Source organism: Acomys minous (genome assembly GCF_964271855.1).
Source record: "Acomys minous genome assembly, chromosome: 12".
NCBI lineage: Eukaryota > Metazoa > Chordata > Mammalia > Rodentia > Muridae > Acomys > Acomys minous.
Window position 1 is genome coordinate 17,456,369 of NC_140493.1, and position 17,745 is coordinate 17,474,113.

Here is a 17,745-nt window from a genome sequence, read left to right on the forward strand (position 1 = left end):
TAAAAGGTATTTCTAGACAGTGTTGTCAGTGTGCCTGAGTCTGGACAGGACTCATGGTAGAGAATTTGTCAGTGTGGAGTCACACTGGTACTCAGAAAGCTTCAGGTTTTAGAAATCTGGGGACATAGCCCAGTAGATTAACAATTGCTAATGCATGCACAACATTGTTATAACATCTGTAGCATTTTCCCCTTGAAGCTCCCAGGTGCTCCTGAGCTAGCTGTAATCTGGTTGGACTGTCCAAAAGTCCAAGGAAGGAGTATTGCGTTTGACAGAAAAAGATGATGGCCAGGTGTGGTGAGGGTGGAGCTCGAAAGGCCAGAGCAGAGCTCGGTCTCAGGGACTGGTGGTCCTCAGGTTGCTCCACACCTCTCAGCCACATACTGCTGCCAAGCCCTGTGCCCTGTGCCCTGAGTGTCAGCACACCGACAGGTTACGACCATGCCATGTGTATTTTAGAGCAACCCATGGACTGGGCTGCTCTCTTCCTTAACCTCCCTCTCAACCCCAGTAAACGGTCTTCAATATCTATCAGAAGAAACCAAGGACAATATGTGCAGTAAACTTCGAACCCCTACCCAGACCTAGCCAATGGACAGGATGTTCTCCACAGTTGAGTGGAGAGTGGGAACTGACTTTCACACGTACTCTGGTGCCTCATATTTGACCACGTCCCCTGGATGGGGAGGCCTGGTGGCACTCAGAGGAAGGATAGCAGGCTACCAAGAAGAGACTTGATACCCTATGAGCATATAAAGGGGGAGGAGGTTCCCCTCAGTCACAGTCATAGGGGAGGGGAGGAAGGGGAAAATGGAAGGGAGGGAGGAATGGGAGGATATAAGGGAGGGGATAACCATTGAGATGTAATATGAATAAATTAATAAAATATATTTTTTTTAAAAAAAAAAAGAAGAAGAAAAGTAAGGAGCCGGCCCAGCCTCCGAGGGTGCAAACAGGAACTTGGCCAGGTGGAGAAATCCTACTCTGCCCCGAATTCTGAAATGCAGCCAGACACTGCCATGCTATGATGAGGTCAGGGTGCGCCCCACAGTACACACTGTGACCTCACCTTCACAGGTGACCCCATCCACGTCACTCAGCTGGTAGCCTCGTCGGCAGTAACACTGGTAGGAGCCATAGACGTTAGCACACTCCTGGCTGCAGGGGATATCGAGGCACTCATTTACATCTAGAAGAGAAAAGGTTGGGGGGGCGGGTGTCACGGCTCAGAGCCACACCTCCGAGCCACACCTGCGGTCCCTGCCTTCCCAGCAGTCCTGACGGAGGACACAGAGAGCAGTGGGTCTAATACTTACTCACCAGCTCCCTAGTGTAAAACAGGGACGTGAACTTTGAAGTTTCACAACTGAGTGAGATGCCCAAAGACAGAGGGGCCTCCACTCCCATCCCACTATAGCTGAGAAATCTGGAATTTTCCACCCAATATTGCCTCTGGGAAGCTGCACCATCACCTGGCTGGATGGCAGTGACGGCCTTCAGGCTTGGCTCCATTCCATCCTGTCCCCACAGGGCACAGGCTCAGCATGACGGCATATCCAGAGTCCCATCGGGACCACAGTCCCTTCTAACTCTCAGTGAAAATCTTTCCTGCTTTCCTACTTCATCTCCTACATGGTGACACAGGTGACATAGCCTATGGGACAGTAACCCTGGTACTTCTAAATTTCTGGACATAGAAGCTATTCAGCAACATAGCTATCAGTCATCAATTCCTTTCACCTAGAGCAAGCTCCAGGCCAAGTTTGGCCTGCCACTTGTTTTTGTAAATAAAGTTTTATTGGCACATAGCTACAAACACATTTGACCAGGACCTATGGCTGCATTTGTACTCCTACAGCAGGGTGGGGTACTATGTACAGACTGGCTAAAAAGGTGTCAAATAGTCACCATGCAGCTGGAAGAGAAAAAGCTTGCTAACCTCTGGCTTAGAGATTCCTTCTTACATTCACTTACTGCTCTTTCTGAGAGGGAAAGAGGGATAGACCACTATCCTCTCAACACGTCATATCTGGGGCCCCCACATGCCTGGCCAGGTCACCTGCTTGGTCTATATGCAGCGTGGCTCTCCATCACATCGTAGACATACTCCCTGACACAGGAACCACATCTTGCGACACCCATAGTACATGTGCTCAATTACACATAGTCGAGGCAAGGCTGGCCAGGCCTCAGGACCGTGTCCTCAGTATTACCCAAGCACAAGGCTCAGATGCTTAAGCACAGCCAGAAACAATAATCACAGCTGATAATACAAGACACTCTGTTATCTGTGCACAGCAAGACTCTCAAGCCCAAACGACCGACCAAGCCCTGCCAGAGAGACTGGCCAAGTTTCAGCATGGCTGCCACTGGCATATAGTCATATCCCAGGAAACCCAAAAATGAGTCTGTGAGCAGAGGAGGGACATGGCTGAGGCTGCTGGCCTGCTCCGTGACCCACCCGCTTACCTTCACAAGACCGGCTGTCTATAGTAGAGAGCCGGAAGCCTGCGGAGCAGCTGCAGTGGTAGGAGCCCGGTGTGTTCTCGCACTTGTGGCTGCACAGGCGCCCAGGATAACGCTGGCACTCGTTGACGTCTGAAACGGAGGGGCAGGCGGCTCAGAGCATGTCCGCTGGAGCAGCGCCACGTGCCACCTTTCTGCCAGCGGCAGCCGCTCGTGGTCCTCTGCCCCTAAAGTCCCTTCGTGTCTCAGGTGGAAGGCCTGAGGCCTGGCTGTGCCCTGTGTTTGGACCAACGTGGCACATCTGGACAGATACCCCTCTGCCCACGGGAGAGTCTGCAGGGATTTGTTGGAGGCCAGGCAGTTGTCAGCCTCAACCGAGTACCCTGGTTTGGTAACAGGAAGTGCTAACTGGATAGAGTCTGACTCCACCCCGGGCCACCCTTCGTTCTGACTACTTTTGGGAGCTGCGCATCCCAAGCCTCAGGGCCCTGCAGGTCTGTAGCAAGTCTGAGAAATCACTGACATCTTGCCAGCTGCAGACCTGGGCTGGGGTCTTGGAGGCCCTTGGAAGCTGGGGTCAAACAGAACGCCTGTTCCATGAGGGAGCAGGCTGACACCACCAGGGCCCTGATGGTGGCCAGAGGCCAAGGTGGCAGCAGAGCTACAGTTAGACAATGTCTCCTGCCTGAGAGTTTTCACTCTGGGACTGCCTACACTTGGGGCCTCCTGAGATGAGGATGAGCTGGACATGGTCACCCTAGGTACCACAGACTGTCTCCTGTGTGGTGTCACCTGCTCAGGACCCCCCAGAACCTAAAAGGCATCTACATACCCACACAGGTCCTGCTGATGGCATCAAAATAGAACCCGGCCTTGCACTCGCAGCGGAAGCTGCCGGGAGAGTTCAAGCAGTGGTGTCCCTTCCCACAGGGCTCTGCTGGTGGTGAGCACTCGTCCACATCTTGTGAAAGAGAAAGGATGACACGCTGAAAGGCCTTTAGTGTACACACTAAACTGTACACGGACAGTAGCAACTTATTCTTCACAGAGCACCTGCTATGTGCTGGGCCCAATCTGGAATAGCAGCTGACCCTCCAAGGGGCCAGCACTGATGCCCAGTGAGGCAGGGAGTACCCAGGACTGTGAGGGAGATGCTGAGATGGCCTGGGGGTTGCTGGGAGGATGGTCCCTTTCCTGGAAGAGATCTAGGCCAGCTGACTGCCCTGGCCCAAAGCTACACAGAAGCAGGCATGTGGGTAGGCATAAACAAGATGCCACCTAGCAGTCTCGTGTCCTCTGGGGAGCAGCAAGACCTATGTCATGCCAGTTTAGGAGAACTGAATTCTGAGTGTCAGTCCTGGGCCACCAATAGGCTAAGCTATGATCTGCTAGCCTGAGAACACTGGGCAGACTGAAGACAGGGCTAGCAGTGCTGGTGTTTTACTGTAATGGTGCAGGTAAGACAGCAGAGGCCTGTGCCTGGGGAGGGGCAAATGAATTGATACACAGGCAGAACATCTTCACTTTGGGGACCAACTCTCCCTTCTAGAGAAGAGAAGGGATGTGCTGGAAACACAGAAAAGCCAAGTTTCAGAAATTATAAATGTGTGTGCATGTGTGTGTGTGTGGTGTGTGTATGTGTGTGTGTATGTGGTGTGTGGTGTGTGTGTATGTCTGGTGTGTGTGTGTGGTGTGTGTGTGGTGAGTGTGTGTGTGGTGTGTGTATGTGGTGTGTGTGTGTGTGGTGTGTGTGTATGGTGTGTGTGGTGTGTGTGTGTGTGTGGTGTGTGTATGTGTGTGTGTGGGTGGTGGTGTGTGTGGTGTGTGTGTGGTGTGTGTGTGTGTGGTGTGTATGTGTGTGGTGTGTGTGTGTGTGTGGTATATATGTGTGTGTGTGGTATGTGTGTGTGGTGTGTGTGTGTGTGTGTGTGTGTGGTGTGTATGTGGTGTGAGTGGGTGTGTGTGTGTGGTGTGTGTGTGGTGTGAGTGTGTATGTGTGTGTGGTGTGTGTGTGTATGTGTGTGTGTGTGTTTATGTGTGATACCAACCAATGCAGCGAGTTCCCTCTTCGTTGAGATGATAGCCACGACCACAGTTGGGCACATTCTTCTGACATGTGTAGGAGCCCTCTGTATTGATGCATGTCTGCCCCACAGGGCATGGGGCACTGATACTTAAACACTCATTGATATCTACAGAGAGAAGAGACAAGATGCAGCATGGTTAAACATAGAGGCTAGCCATGAATACAGCCACCGAACCTCCAAAAGAGCCTTTCCCTTCTCTCTGCCAAGTCACAAGCCAACAGTCCCGGATCCCTTTACCCTGCAGGACAAGGCAGCCTCAGGTCCCGCCCTGTTCTCTCCCCCTGCTTCCAACCACAACCTCTCCATCTCTTGTGGTACCTGCTGGCCTGACTTTCCTGCATGCATCTAACTCACACAGGTAGATAGGGCCTGGCCTGAGCTTGGTGTCAGGGAGACAGAGGTACCCACCCCTCTGTACCAGCATCAGACCATAGAGAGGCCCTATGCTCCTCTGGTGGGTATGTGGTCCCTGTCAACTTCACCTGGCTAGTCTTTAGAAGCCTTGGTTATATAGCTCCTGGACCAGCCAGAACCCCACCCCCACTCAGTGTGACAGCCATGTCTGTGACCACCATCTCTACCAAATCTCCTTCCTGTGTCCCCCATCCAGGCTGACTCAAGCCACTCAGAACTCCCCACATGGGGTCTCCTCACTCAAAAGGACACAACTCTAGTCTGGGGCAACTGGTAGACACGCACAAAACACGGATGGACACACACAAAGGCGTCCCAGGAAACACTCGAGAAACATTGGAGTACATACACATCTGTTTGCTCTTTATGCGCAAATTCTATCCCATAAACCAAACCTCTTCCCGGAGCACATTTAAAAAGGACCTAGGTCTCAGAAAGTCACCTTCAGGAGCCTCCTAGTTCATATATTCACAAAGCGCATGGTGTCAGGGGACAGCAGGAAGGGAGCAATGGTGGAAGATTCATAGCTAAAGTGGGAAAGTGGGGTCAGCTTCCTGGGGGCCGAGCCCTACCCTCCTCGGGCTGTGTAAAATTCAGCCTGACTCCCTCGCATCCTTGGAATGGGCCTCAACACAGACTATGCAGCACTTCAAAGTTTACAGCGGCCTTCCCATCTGTAATCACGCTGGACTGCAACAACCAGCCTGCAGGCAGCAGAGCCGGCATTACTGTCTGTACGTTATACTGGGAGCCCAGAACCTGGGGAGAGCAAGTCACTCCTCGGGCTCACAAGAAGCCGAGAAGGCAACAGAGCCCAGGTCTAGAGGCCTGGCATGCATCTTCACAATCACTTCCAGTCTCCTTCCTCAAGATCCCCTCTAGCCAAATCTGGCCCACTGCTTATTCCTGTCAATAAAGTTTTATTGGCAGCCAGCCAGGCCTGCCGCCTCACATGTGGCCTACAGCTGCTTTCTGCATTACCACTGCAGAAGCCTGGCGGTTATGACGGAAACCAGATGGCCACAAGGCCATTAATCTACTCTTCCACACAAAGCTGGGTGACCTCTGCCTGTTGTCAGCAGTGAGTGCAGTGGCCAGTGGTGACCCCGGCCCCCCAACCCCCAGCCTGGAGTGCTCTGTCTGATGTGATTTCCCAAACTGTTCTATGCAACACTGGTGTCCCTTGACACTGTGTGCTCTTTGGAGGAGAGTCTCCCTGGCCTGGGCTGCTCGAAAGTTACACGATGAATGAATCAATGAAATCAAAAGTAGATCGACAAAGATGGACAGGAGAGGCCAGAGGGGGGCTGTGGGGGACATGCTGAGTGCCTTCCCTCTGGGGACTGTCATGGCACAAGCCAGGTACCCCACCTGTCATTCCCGGCTCGCTTTGTCTCACAAAGGACTTCTAAGACCAACCGGGACCTGTGACGGCCCCAGGATCTTTGAAGAACTCCACAGCTGTAGGCGAGCATACAGGAAACAGCGCTTTGACCCCTTCCCTCCTCCTCACCAGGGGGCAAAGAAAAAGAATAAGACGAGCCAGAAAAGACTTCCTCAAAGTGTTGAAAAACCAACCACAAAGATCTAAAAGGATTTTACTCTTTGTACTGAGATGGCCTCTGCTTTCCTAGGCCAGCCTTTTATCTTCTATGCTAGTCTGATGGAGGCAGAATTTATCTTTCCTTGCACAGGGACAGGAATGGAGCGGGGTTCTGGGAAGGTAGATCCTGGGGGGTCAGTATTTTCCACCATAGATGGGGCTGCTTTGGGAGAGCAAGGAAACACAGGCAGAAGTGTACAGGTTGTAGGCCCTGGATGCATGCACAGGAGAGCCTGCTGCTCTCTCCTGGGTGGCCTCCATCTTCGGTTTTTATTTTTGTTTTGTTTTATGAAACAGGGTCTCAACGTGTAGCCCAGGCTGGACTTTAATTCCTGTAGAGCCCAGGCTAGCCTTCAACTCACTTCAGTCCTCCTGCCTTGTCCTGTGCAGTGCTGGAATGACAGGTGTGTACCTCGGTACCCAGCTCCTCCCTTTATAATTCATACACTGTCCCCTGATAGCTATTTCTGCTAATGATGTGATTTTAAACAGGATTTAAAAAATGCCAACACAGCATGATTTCTAAACACATTGTCAAGAGGGAAAAACCAAGTGATAGAACAGTCCGGCCCTGTTTCCATGAAAAAACAAACTGTGGGAGCAATGCCCAGAAGGGCGGCCCTGCCTACCCAGAGGCTGGCCCAGCAGGCAAAGCGTCATTTTCTGTTCTTAGGTTTTCCTCATTTGTAATCAGGTAGGCATGATTTTTATACTAAAAGAAGTAATTTCTAGAAGAGTGAGTCCTTGGTTTAGTTGTGACCAGTAAGTACAAAGGGGGACCCTCTCCCCATGACAAATTACGGGCCTCTACACTGAATGTCTCTGGTTGTGATATACACAGAGGTGATGGGAGAGGTATATGCCACCAGGTTAGGATCTGACTAATATCCTGGGCTCCTCCTGGGTTTGTATCTGATCTGGTTGGGGTGCTCATGGGGAACCTCTGCCCCTGAACTCTGTGAAGGGAAACCCGGAGCATGACGACACCTGCAAAGATTTTCTCGCAGAAAAAAAAGCAGGGCCAATTCTGCCATGAGTCAGGGTTTCCGTCCCCAGCTGATACAGTCTCCACAAGAACCCCTGAGCTACAAGTCTCAGCAGGGACCTCTTTCCTCCCTGCCCCAGGGAAGTCACAGCCTGCTTACTGCAGAGTGACGACAGTGACTTCGGGAGGCTGGTAAGGGGCCAACTCACAACCCAGCTGAGGTCCCAACAACTCAGACACTTCTCCACTAGCTAAGACCCGGGCTGTGTGGGCAGGGCTCGGGGGAAACTCCTGGCCCAAAAGGTTCTACTTAGGGGTATTAAGACAGGGACAGGGGAAATGACGTTTCAAACCCATTTCAAAGAAAAGACAAAGGCAAGGTCATTGGAGAGTCAAGAAAGAAATAGGATAGGAACTTGCATATCAGAGCCCAGTATCTTCCTTTAAGAGGGACAAGGGGTGGCCACCAGTGACACTTGCAGCTCAGATTAAAGGAGTGGACTCTCTGACCTCAAAGGAAGGGGTTAGAAGCACCTTCCTGCCAGGCAGATCTGGACTTAAATGCTAACAGCCAGGGGGTGCCACTGTCAAGCGCAAAGACAACAAAACAGAGAGGGGGCTGGTGCCCCTCCTACCCGGGCAGCCTTTCTCTGACCTCTTATGGTCACACTGAACTCATGTCATCTTCTCTCCTTTACATACTGGTCTACTCTGCCATCAACCCATCCATCTCTGAGTCTTGTCATCTTCCAGGGTGAAAGTGTCTCCATCAAACACCAACTCTCCATCCCTGGGTCCCCGGTAACCACCACTCTATTCTGTCTCATATTCTGGGAAACAACTTCTAACGGTCTAAGTGGCTGTGACAGGGAGCCAGTCAAATGCTGCTTCCCACATCCCCATCCCAAGCGCCCACCTTGGTCCTTGCCTCTAGCCTCTTAGCCAGATGTTATAGTAACACTCCCATGCAATAGGGGAAGCACCTGAGGCTCCAAGGAATGAAGTAAATCTTTGGACACTAAGTTAAAATCTAAGAGTCTTTTATTCTAAAGTCCGTACTCCTTCATCCAAACCATGGAGATGCCTTAGACTACATGTAGCATGTCAGTAGTTTTATAAATAAGGCTTTATTGGGACACAACCCCACCACCTGGGTGTATGTATGTATGTATGTATGTATGTATGTATGTATGTATATATACATATACATATATACATACATACACACACACACACACACACACACACACACACACACACACACTTTGTGCCTTTTGACCTGTGACTTCCCAGTTGAGTCACTGTGACCCAGACCACAGGCCTCACAATGCCTATGGCATCTGCTATTTGCTCTTTAAGGAAGCTTGCCAGCCCCTGATCTATGCTAATTGTCCCTGGACGCTTGGTGGACCATCCCCACGAGTGGCATCATATCTTACCAATGCAGTTGCCTAGAGCATCCTGTATAAAACCGTTCTTGCACTGCAGCTTGGGTCTGCAACGGAAGGATCCCAGAGTATTCTGACAGATAAAATCGGGGGGGCAGTTATGAATACCACTCTCACACTCGTCAATATCTGGTGCATCATAAAAAAAGGAGATTGTTAGCAAGAGTCCCGCCAGAAGCATCTCACAATACTTCAAAATCACAAGAAAGTACTTTAAAAATATACTCATTTCTCAGACAATAACCCCAAAACATTTCAACAGAAAGGGTGTTACGAAAAGGCCTTCAGTGAGCCAAACTGTGTAAAAAATTGCTAAAGATTAAAAAAAAAACAAAAAACCAAAAAAACACTCCCCGACCCTGACTTATGAGGCAAGGCTTTTGCTATTTAACAAATTGCCCAGGCATTTTCCTGGCAGGTGTTATTACTCATTCAGAAGTCTATGTTTAGATTAGATCATTACAGCAATTATCTTAGTGACAATAAACACGAACTCTGAAATCCTTCTCATCCCGAGGTCTTCATAATATTCCAAATATTAACAATAGTCACATCAAGATAGGACAAGATGTATGGGCCTGTCTTGAAGTTCGTGCCTGTCAAAGGCTCAAGTGTATCTATCTCTTCAGCTGGCCTGGCTCCCAGGCTCTAGTGGAGTCCAGAGCTTAGCCAGAGCCCAGTGCTGGGTGGGGCAGCCGGATTGCTCAAGGGCTTGGCTGCCAAGAGAAGCCGTCTGGCTCTTGGGTCCCCCCACATAATTCAATGATCAACATTTTTACACAAGACCTATGCTACGTCTTTACCAGAGCCTGGTCTGATTCGGGTTTGGTTTTGTTTATACAGAAACATGAGTGAAGACCTGGACTTGTTTGTCAGGGATCAGGCTCCAATCGTCCTAAGTCAGACGTGCTAGCACAGCCCCATACTAAAAGTAAATCTGCTCATCATAGACCCGGCTCTTCCTTCATTGCCCCCTACCCCCACCTGCAACACTCTAGTGTACTTGCAAGGAGGTTGACCGCCTCTTTCTTGCAGTAGCCCAGGCAGCCACACGGAGGCAGCACCACAGAGCCGAATGGGCCCTTCTGTCTATGCCACACCCACAACTGGGGAAGGGGAGGATTTTAGATTTGGATATGAGGTGTACCTTTGCAGTTATTATCCTCTGTGAGCTCATAGCCAGTCCCACAGCTGCTGTCCCGTTGGCAGCGGAAAGAGCCCACGGTATTGATGCAGGATTCTCCCAGGCGGCAGTTATGGCTGCCTGTGATGCATTCATTGATATCTAGAGAGATTAAGGCAACGCAGAGGTAACCAGCAAGAACAACCAAGCCTTAAGCTTGAGCAGAAGGACTGTTCCAGAAGGTCATGGAGGATCTGGTTTCCTGCATTCTTCAAGCTGCCCAATCAAACTGAGCTGGTCTTGCTGTGGGCACATCTGGAAAGGGCTCTGGAGAGGGGCCATCGCCAAATCGAGCCCTGTTAAGTTTCAGATCTCTTTGGGTAAGTGCCAGGCCCTAGCATCACAGCATCCACAAGACTCCCACAAAGGAGACAGCATCATCTCCATCTCCTAGACAGAACCCAGAACCCAGGTGAACGCCAATGTAGCCCCTTTCCCACACTGTTTTCTATATACATCTAAAACACAGCCTTGTCTAGGGGCCTGAACTCCAGGCAACAGCGGCAAGCAGGTACCAGCTCTTCTGCAGGAATGGGGCCAAGGTTGTACCACACAGGCCCGCTCAGATCGTTGGGAGAGGTTCCCATACACAGTGGCCAGCCCTCAGATATTACCTTCACAGGAGACACCATCCGACTGCAGCTGGTAGCCCACAAAGCAGGAGCAGACCACTTTGTCCCCGGTGTCACGGCACTGCTGCTTACAGGGCCCGCCACCTGCAACCAGCACCCATGGGAGGTAATGAATACACCGAGAGACCTTCAGAGACCCTCCCAGGGTACACTGACACAGAAGACAGGCTCCTTGATGTCACCACATGTGGTCCTTGGGACACTCCCAAGCCTTGACTCGGGCCATCTCTGGGACCACTGGAGGCAGCAGAGGTCTGACAAGTTAGGTAACATGCACTGCCTGTGTGGTTAAAGTGGACCTGGAGAGGCGGTCTGCTCACTGACAACATTAGGCCTGGAGGAACAGGCTCCACCTGGAGGCCATACTCTACAGGAGCCCATGTGACTCTCAAGCCCTCCCAGCTGCCCATTCCCACTAACACTGGCCCAAGGCCAGGTGCCACCACATCTGTGGGTATGGCCTCTTCCTGCCTGGCACCCCTTCTGTGACTCACACTCCCTGCAGAGCACATATGGGGATATTTTAACTGTGACCCCACTCGGACGGGCTACCAGGTACACACAGGCTTTACCATCCTGGCTAATGCACCCTCCTAAGTCACACACTGGCTGTCACTCTCCCAGAAATCATCTGTGGCCACCCAGAGAGGGTTCCAGGTTTCGCTGGAGCTCCTTATCTTTCTCTGGCCTCCCTCCCGGCCTCGGTGCTGGTTGACACCGTGTCCTGACTTCCATCATTCTGTGATTACGCTGCCTCCACAACTAACGCCCCATCACAGAGTGAGCCCCAGGGTGGAACGGAAACAGGCTGGCCAGACTAGATGTGCCAGAATGTTCCTGAAGAAAAATAGTTTTAATCAGGAAAAGCAAAGCTACAAGGCCACCCTGACTTAAGTGTAAAGGTCTCCTGGGAGACCACGACTCTAAAGGGACAACTGGGATTCCGGGGTCACAAAGGGCAAGAAATTAGCTACTCTCCTGGGGGTGTTCCACCTGCGGAGAAGCTTCACCATCGCAGGGCCCGTGAGCTTGCTGGTGCTGGAGTACTCACACCTGTCCTGCCTCTGTAAGCCACTGCCCCCCACAGACCCCCAGCTCTGAGCACTCAGGGACAGAGTAGACAGGGGGCCCGTCGGGGCCACAAGAGCGGAAGCATTTTCCAGCTGAGTCCCTGCAGCAGTCAGCACCATCCCCTGGGCTTTCTTAGCTACCTACCAAAGGGTTCCCGAGGGTCCCAACACCTCACCTCGACAGCGGTCATTCAGATACGGGTCTTCTTGTTCCTCATCATCAGGGATCTTAGCTAGGGGCAGAGAGACGAGACAAGATCACGATCCGATCTCATCTTAGGAGAAGGCATAGCTACTTCTGTCAGCATCAGGCAGGAGACTCATTTGTACACTCTGCATTCTCTTGCCTTTATTAAATGTACCCTCACTTGAAGGGGCAGTTAAGCTCTTAGGCAATCTCCTGAAACAAGGCCTGAACTGGATATTGGATTCTATATGAGTATAAAGCTCAAGAGAGATGAGACTGAGACAAAATCCCCAGCAAGCATGGTGAACGGGTGCCTGCACCTTCCCAGTGCTTCCCAAACGGCTCAGGAGCTCACGATGTCAGTGAGAGCTGATTAAAGACCCAGGAGGCCGGGGCTGGAGACATGACGACTCAGCCATTAAAAAAGCATTTTCGTGCAAAGGACCTGGGTTCAGGTCCTAGCACCCACAATTGGTGTACAGCCACTGGCAGCTCCAGTTCTAGGATTTCCAACTCCTTCCTCTGACCTCTAAGAGCACCCTTCTAGCCTCTGGGGGGCACATGGTATACATACATGGAGGACACGCAGATGTGCATAAAAAAAATAAACGAATTAAAACCAACAACGGGCAGTGGTGGCGCAGGCCTTTAATCCCAGCCCTCGGGAGGCAGAGGCAGGTAGATCGCTGTGAGTTCGAGGCCAGCCTGGTCTACAAAGTTATTCCAGGACAGCCAAGTCTGCACAGAGAAACTCTGTCTCGAAAAACAAAAACAACAACAACAACAACAACAACAACAAAATAAAACCAACAAGTTCCTACATCACAGAGCCATACCCCTCGGGGCTTATGCACATCTGGCTTGTAGATGATGAAGACAGGCAGAGCTGGTTAAACCCACAGCTTCAAGTTCTCAGGGAGCTGTTTCTGGGTAATGTCTTCCTCTATTGCTCTCATCTTATTTTGTTTGTTTGTTTGTTTGTTTTTTGAGACAGGGTTTCTCTGTGTGTAGCCTTGGCTGTCCTGGAACTCTCTTTGTAGACCAGGCTGGCCTCGAACTCACAGAGATCTGTCTGCCTCTGCCTCCCGGGATTAAAGGTGTGTGCCACCACGCCCGGGTCTCATCTTATTTTTTGAGACAGGGTCTCTCACTGAACTGAGGCTCACCCCTGGGGATCTCCCTGTCTGCTCTACACCCCAAGCCCTGGGTTAAAGACGCATGCTGCTTTCTCTAGCTTGTATGTGGGTGCTAGGAATCCAAACTGAGGCCTTTGTGTTTGCACAGCAAGCATTTTACCCACTGAGCCATCTCCCAGCCCTCTTTTCTCTAATATTCCTAATCTGTGATTGGTGGAATCCAGTAATGCGACCCCTGCAGAAAGGGTGAGCCAACCGTGTCACAGATGCACACGCCCCAGAGAACGCTAACCCACTGCTCCATACTGCAAGGGAGAGGAGTTACCTGGGTCCTGAAGGGTCCCACCGTTGCCCGGGAGGAAGTCTGAATTCTCTTGGTCCTTCACACAGCAGGCACGGAATACCAGCCCACATTGGTAGCTTATCATGAGGTTGGCCTCACAGGTCTGGCCTCGGGCCCGGGCCGCCTTTCCCAGCATGCAACAGTGGCAGCACCTCTGTGGACAAGAGATTCTAGATTGGGGACAGGGGGTTGGACAAGCAGCCCTTGGGACCCCCACAAGAACCTTAGGGACACACCTCTGACACCCTCGTGTCCGTGTCCTCAGGACAGCAAGAAAGCATCTAGTATGGGTAATTTATCTTGGTATCAGAAGAATGTCAAAAAGCATGCTGGGCCCCTCCAAGCCTCCTGGGTCTGGTTTGAAAGGAATCTACAAGGTCTGGCACCTACCAGGACTCCACTTCCCTCCCCACCCTCTGCTGCGTGACTATTGCAGTGGTTTGAATAAAAAACGGCCCCCATAGGTCCATAAGGAATAGCACTATTAGGAGATTGTGTGGCCTTGCTGGAATAGGTGTAGCACTGTTGGAGTAAGGGTGTCACTAGGGGTGGCCTTTGAGGTCTCAGATGCTCGTCATGCTCAGTGCCTCACTATCTTCCTGCTGTCTGACCATCTGGAGGTAGAACTCCCAGCTCCTTCTCCAGCACCATGTCTGCCTGTGTGCCACCATGCTTCCCACCATGACGACAAATGGACTGAACCTCTGAACTGTAAGCCAACCCCAATCAGATGTTTTCCTTTATAAGAGTTGCTGTGGCCACAGTGTCTCCTCACAGTAGTAAAACTCTAAGACAGCTACCCCCTTGGACATCCCTTTTCTGACCAGCAACCCCCAGTCCAGCCCATCTATCTCAAGGAGAAGGGACCAAACCAATGCCCCCCAAGGGTCTGCTCTGTCTGCAAGGTCTCAACTCCCTGCCAGAAGAATGGGTGCACACTCTCAACCCCAAGGGTTGGGCACAAGAGCCTCAAGGTCCCCAGTAAGGCATGAGGCTTGGTTATTGCCGTTCACTGAGACCCCACACCCCCAAAGTTAGACCTGTGCCCTAATCCACATCCTAGGGTACACACAAAAAGTTCCAGGTCAGTCCTTCTAAAGACAGAGAATTTTCCAGAAAGCCCACAGCCAGCAGCTTTGCTTCAGTGCCTGTGGAGGCTGAGGGGTCCTTTCATGTCACTCTACCCACTCTGCTGCCTCAAGGAGCCACTGTGACCTAACCCTCCTCCGGGGTGTGACTAATCCTTTCCAGAGACACACATCATTAACTCAGCCAGGTAATCTGTCCCTGCTCTTGCCAGAATGTTCTAATATTTCACACCTCTCTTTCCTCAAGTCTAGGGATGGAGGCACAGCTGCCTGCCAGGCATACAGCCTAAGATGAGCCCAGGAAAGCAGTCTCTGAATGCGCCTAGAGTCTTGGCTCACAGACCCTCTTAACCAGGCCACTCACTCTAGCCCTCCCTAGCTCACCATGTCAGCGTCTCCTCCCCAGCACCATAAAGGCCTGGTGGCTGTGATAGGCCATGGCTGCCAAGGCAGAGCTCTGGATCCAGTGCAGGCATGCCTACCACCCTCCCAGAATCCAGACTGTAATCAGATTTTCACTCCTAGATTCCCCTGCCACCTTCCTGATGGGGATAGGGTGTGTCCCGGAAAGCCATTGTCATCACTTCTGGCAGTCACCCAGGAAGACACTGGCTTTTCTCCTGGGCAGGTGGGGTCTGACCATTGGTCTGTTTGTATTCAAGCCTGGAGATGCTGTGATCAGCTCCCATGTGTGTGCAGGCACATGTGTACACACACACACACACACACACACACACACACACACACACACAAGCTTTCCATAGCCATGGCAGCTCTACAGCCTGGCCAGAACCTGGGGCCCCAGGAGCATTCAGGAAAGGGAATCTCATTACTTATCCTGATTATGTTCTATGGAGACTCCCCTCTGAGAGGCTACGGGAGTCTTGGCCTCTCTGAACCAATGCCTTCTATAGATGGTTACAGAAGTCTCATGTTATTAGAGGCCACAGTATGGGTCCGCTGTGAGCTCAGAGCCTCAGTTTACCTGAAGAGCAGAGAAACACTGGGACCTCCTAGGCAGTGGGGGAATGGAGGAGATTCTGAAAGGCCCAGAAAACCCCTGCTCTACCTTCTGCCTAAAGACTGGGGCAGGGTAATCCTCAGGCTCTTCCTGTTTCCCCAGGGGGAAGCTGGACCATCCCCCATTCCTGTCTGGAAGTCCAGCTGGTAAGGCTTACCCACTAAATGAGGAAGGGAGGATACCTGAGTGGTCTGATGGTCACAAGGAAAGGTGGACAAGGATGGCCAGGGAGAATGGTGGCCTTGTGTGGCCCTCAGCCTTACTCACCTTTATGAATATGGTCTCGAGGCTACTGTTGTAGTTTTGGAGCGTGGAACAGCCTTCTGGCTCGCTGGCCATGTTGATGCCTGTGGTACAGTGCAGCTCTTCCAGATGGTTGTGACAACACTGCTCCTGGACCATCCTGTGGGCAGAGCAGGGGTCGTGCCAGGGCTTTTTTGGTGGAGCCAAGCTCAGAAGAGAGTCCCGAGGAGAGAGGTGCCACCCTCTGGAATATCCTCCACTTCCCAGGTCCCACAGGAAGAGAGACACACAGTGTCTAGCCTACAGGAAGCACTTGGCAGGTGTCTAGTTAGAAAAACCAAACACAGGGTAGTGTCCGGGGTGGGAGTCAAGAGACCCCACTCTGTACACAGTTGAGAGCCCTTTGCCAAAGCTGGGTATAGAATGTTCTTATCTATTTATATAAACAAAGCAGCCTGCTGTAGGCTCCAGGCTCCACCCTCTCCTCCTGCCACCTAGCTCAATTCTTCTCAGCCTCCCCTCTGTCTTCCAGGCTCAGAGGGGGAAGTTTCAGAGTCTTTTGTAGAAGGACCCAGTGTGGAAGACAGTAGCAACCAGGATCCCCAGCCCCAGCCTCCTGCTCCCCCCCGGCCCCCCCCCACAGCCTTGGCTATGAAAAGCTCTTCAGAAAACAGGGGCTCAGGTAGGACCCGAACCTATCAGAGTCTAATCCTGAGACTCAAACGTATTTTGTGACGTCTCAGGGGCCAAAAAGCCAGCCCCTCAGGCCCCAAGGAAGGAGGGGTGTCATACGTGATCTCACCCAGACCAAAGTAAGCTAAAGCCAGAGCCAGCAAGGGCAGAAACAACCACCTAAACCTGTCAGCAAGAGAGGACATGGCTTCCCTGTCTCCCTTTACTGCCAGCCAGGTTGCCTACACCCATGGACAGCTGCCCTGGCCACCTCTTCCTCTCCCCAGGGCTCAGAGGTGTGAACCCGGCTTCCCATGTCTCTCCAGAGCCATCCTCCAGATCTGGGTGGGATGGATGTGTCTATACTACGCCATTAATACCCATGATGCTAAAAAAGAAGGTAAGTGCTACTGTGGTGCTTTGAACGGGAATGGTCCCAACTCATATATATTTGAATATTTGGCTCTCCAGTTGGTGAAACTATTTGGAAAGGATTAGGGAGTGTGGCCCTGTTGGAGGCGGATTGTAACTAGACTCTATCATGGACATAACTGCTTGGAACTGTAAACCCAATTTAAAGCTTTCTTTTATAAGTTGCCTTGGCCATGCTGTCTTGTAACAGCAATAGAGAAGTAACTAAAGCAATGAAGATGATGAGCCATGGGCTGTATAAATTGTCCATGGCTGGTAGGAAGGAAACATGGGCAGCTATTGGGAAAACAGCACTGGGTTCCTCCCAAGACCTGAAGACAGATCTGTCATAGGATCCAGCTACCCCAATCAAGAGAATTTGGGGCAGGGTCTCCCACAGATGTATGCCTGCCCAAGCTCGTGCAGTGCCAATTGCAACAGGCAAAATGTGGAAGGAACTTAAATGTGAGTGGAGGAAGGGATAGGTGAGCGAAGTTGTCACAATGTGACAGAATGTGACTCTGCCTCAAAACCCAAAGGAAATTCTGATATATGCAAATGACACAGAGGAACCTACCGGGCCCAATGCTAAGTGAGACAAGTCAGTTCAACAGGTACACAGAAGTCAAATGCAGAGACAGGAAGTTGATGGGTTAGCCAGGGTCTGAGGTTGCGCGGGGTCAGAAGAGTTGCGTGGGGTCAGAAGTTCCATTTTGCAGGACTGGAAGGGTCTAGGAGGTGGACAGCATGAATGGG

At 51.5% G+C, this 17,745-nt stretch overlaps 1 protein-coding gene across 2 annotated transcripts in view; it reads right to left on the reverse strand.

The window, feature by feature from the left end:
- Positions 1-17,745, reverse strand: part of FBLN1 (fibulin 1) — a 78,784-nt gene that overhangs the window by 43,895 nt on the left and 17,144 nt on the right. For both annotated transcript variants that reach the window (XM_084749767.1, XM_084749768.1), the window contains exons 3-12: positions 15,931-16,066; positions 13,537-13,708; positions 12,065-12,121; positions 10,801-10,902; positions 10,151-10,288; positions 8,995-9,132; positions 4,515-4,658; positions 3,299-3,427; positions 2,470-2,598; positions 1,070-1,189 (exon numbers count right to left, since the gene is read on the reverse strand). In XM_084749767.1, coding sequence (XP_084605893.1) covers positions 1,070-1,189; positions 2,470-2,598; positions 3,299-3,427; positions 4,515-4,658; positions 8,995-9,132; positions 10,151-10,288; positions 10,801-10,902; positions 12,065-12,121; positions 13,537-13,708; positions 15,931-16,066 — 1,265 coding nt within the window. The remainder of the gene's footprint in view (positions 1-1,069; positions 1,190-2,469; positions 2,599-3,298; positions 3,428-4,514; positions 4,659-8,994; positions 9,133-10,150; positions 10,289-10,800; positions 10,903-12,064; positions 12,122-13,536; positions 13,709-15,930; positions 16,067-17,745) is intronic.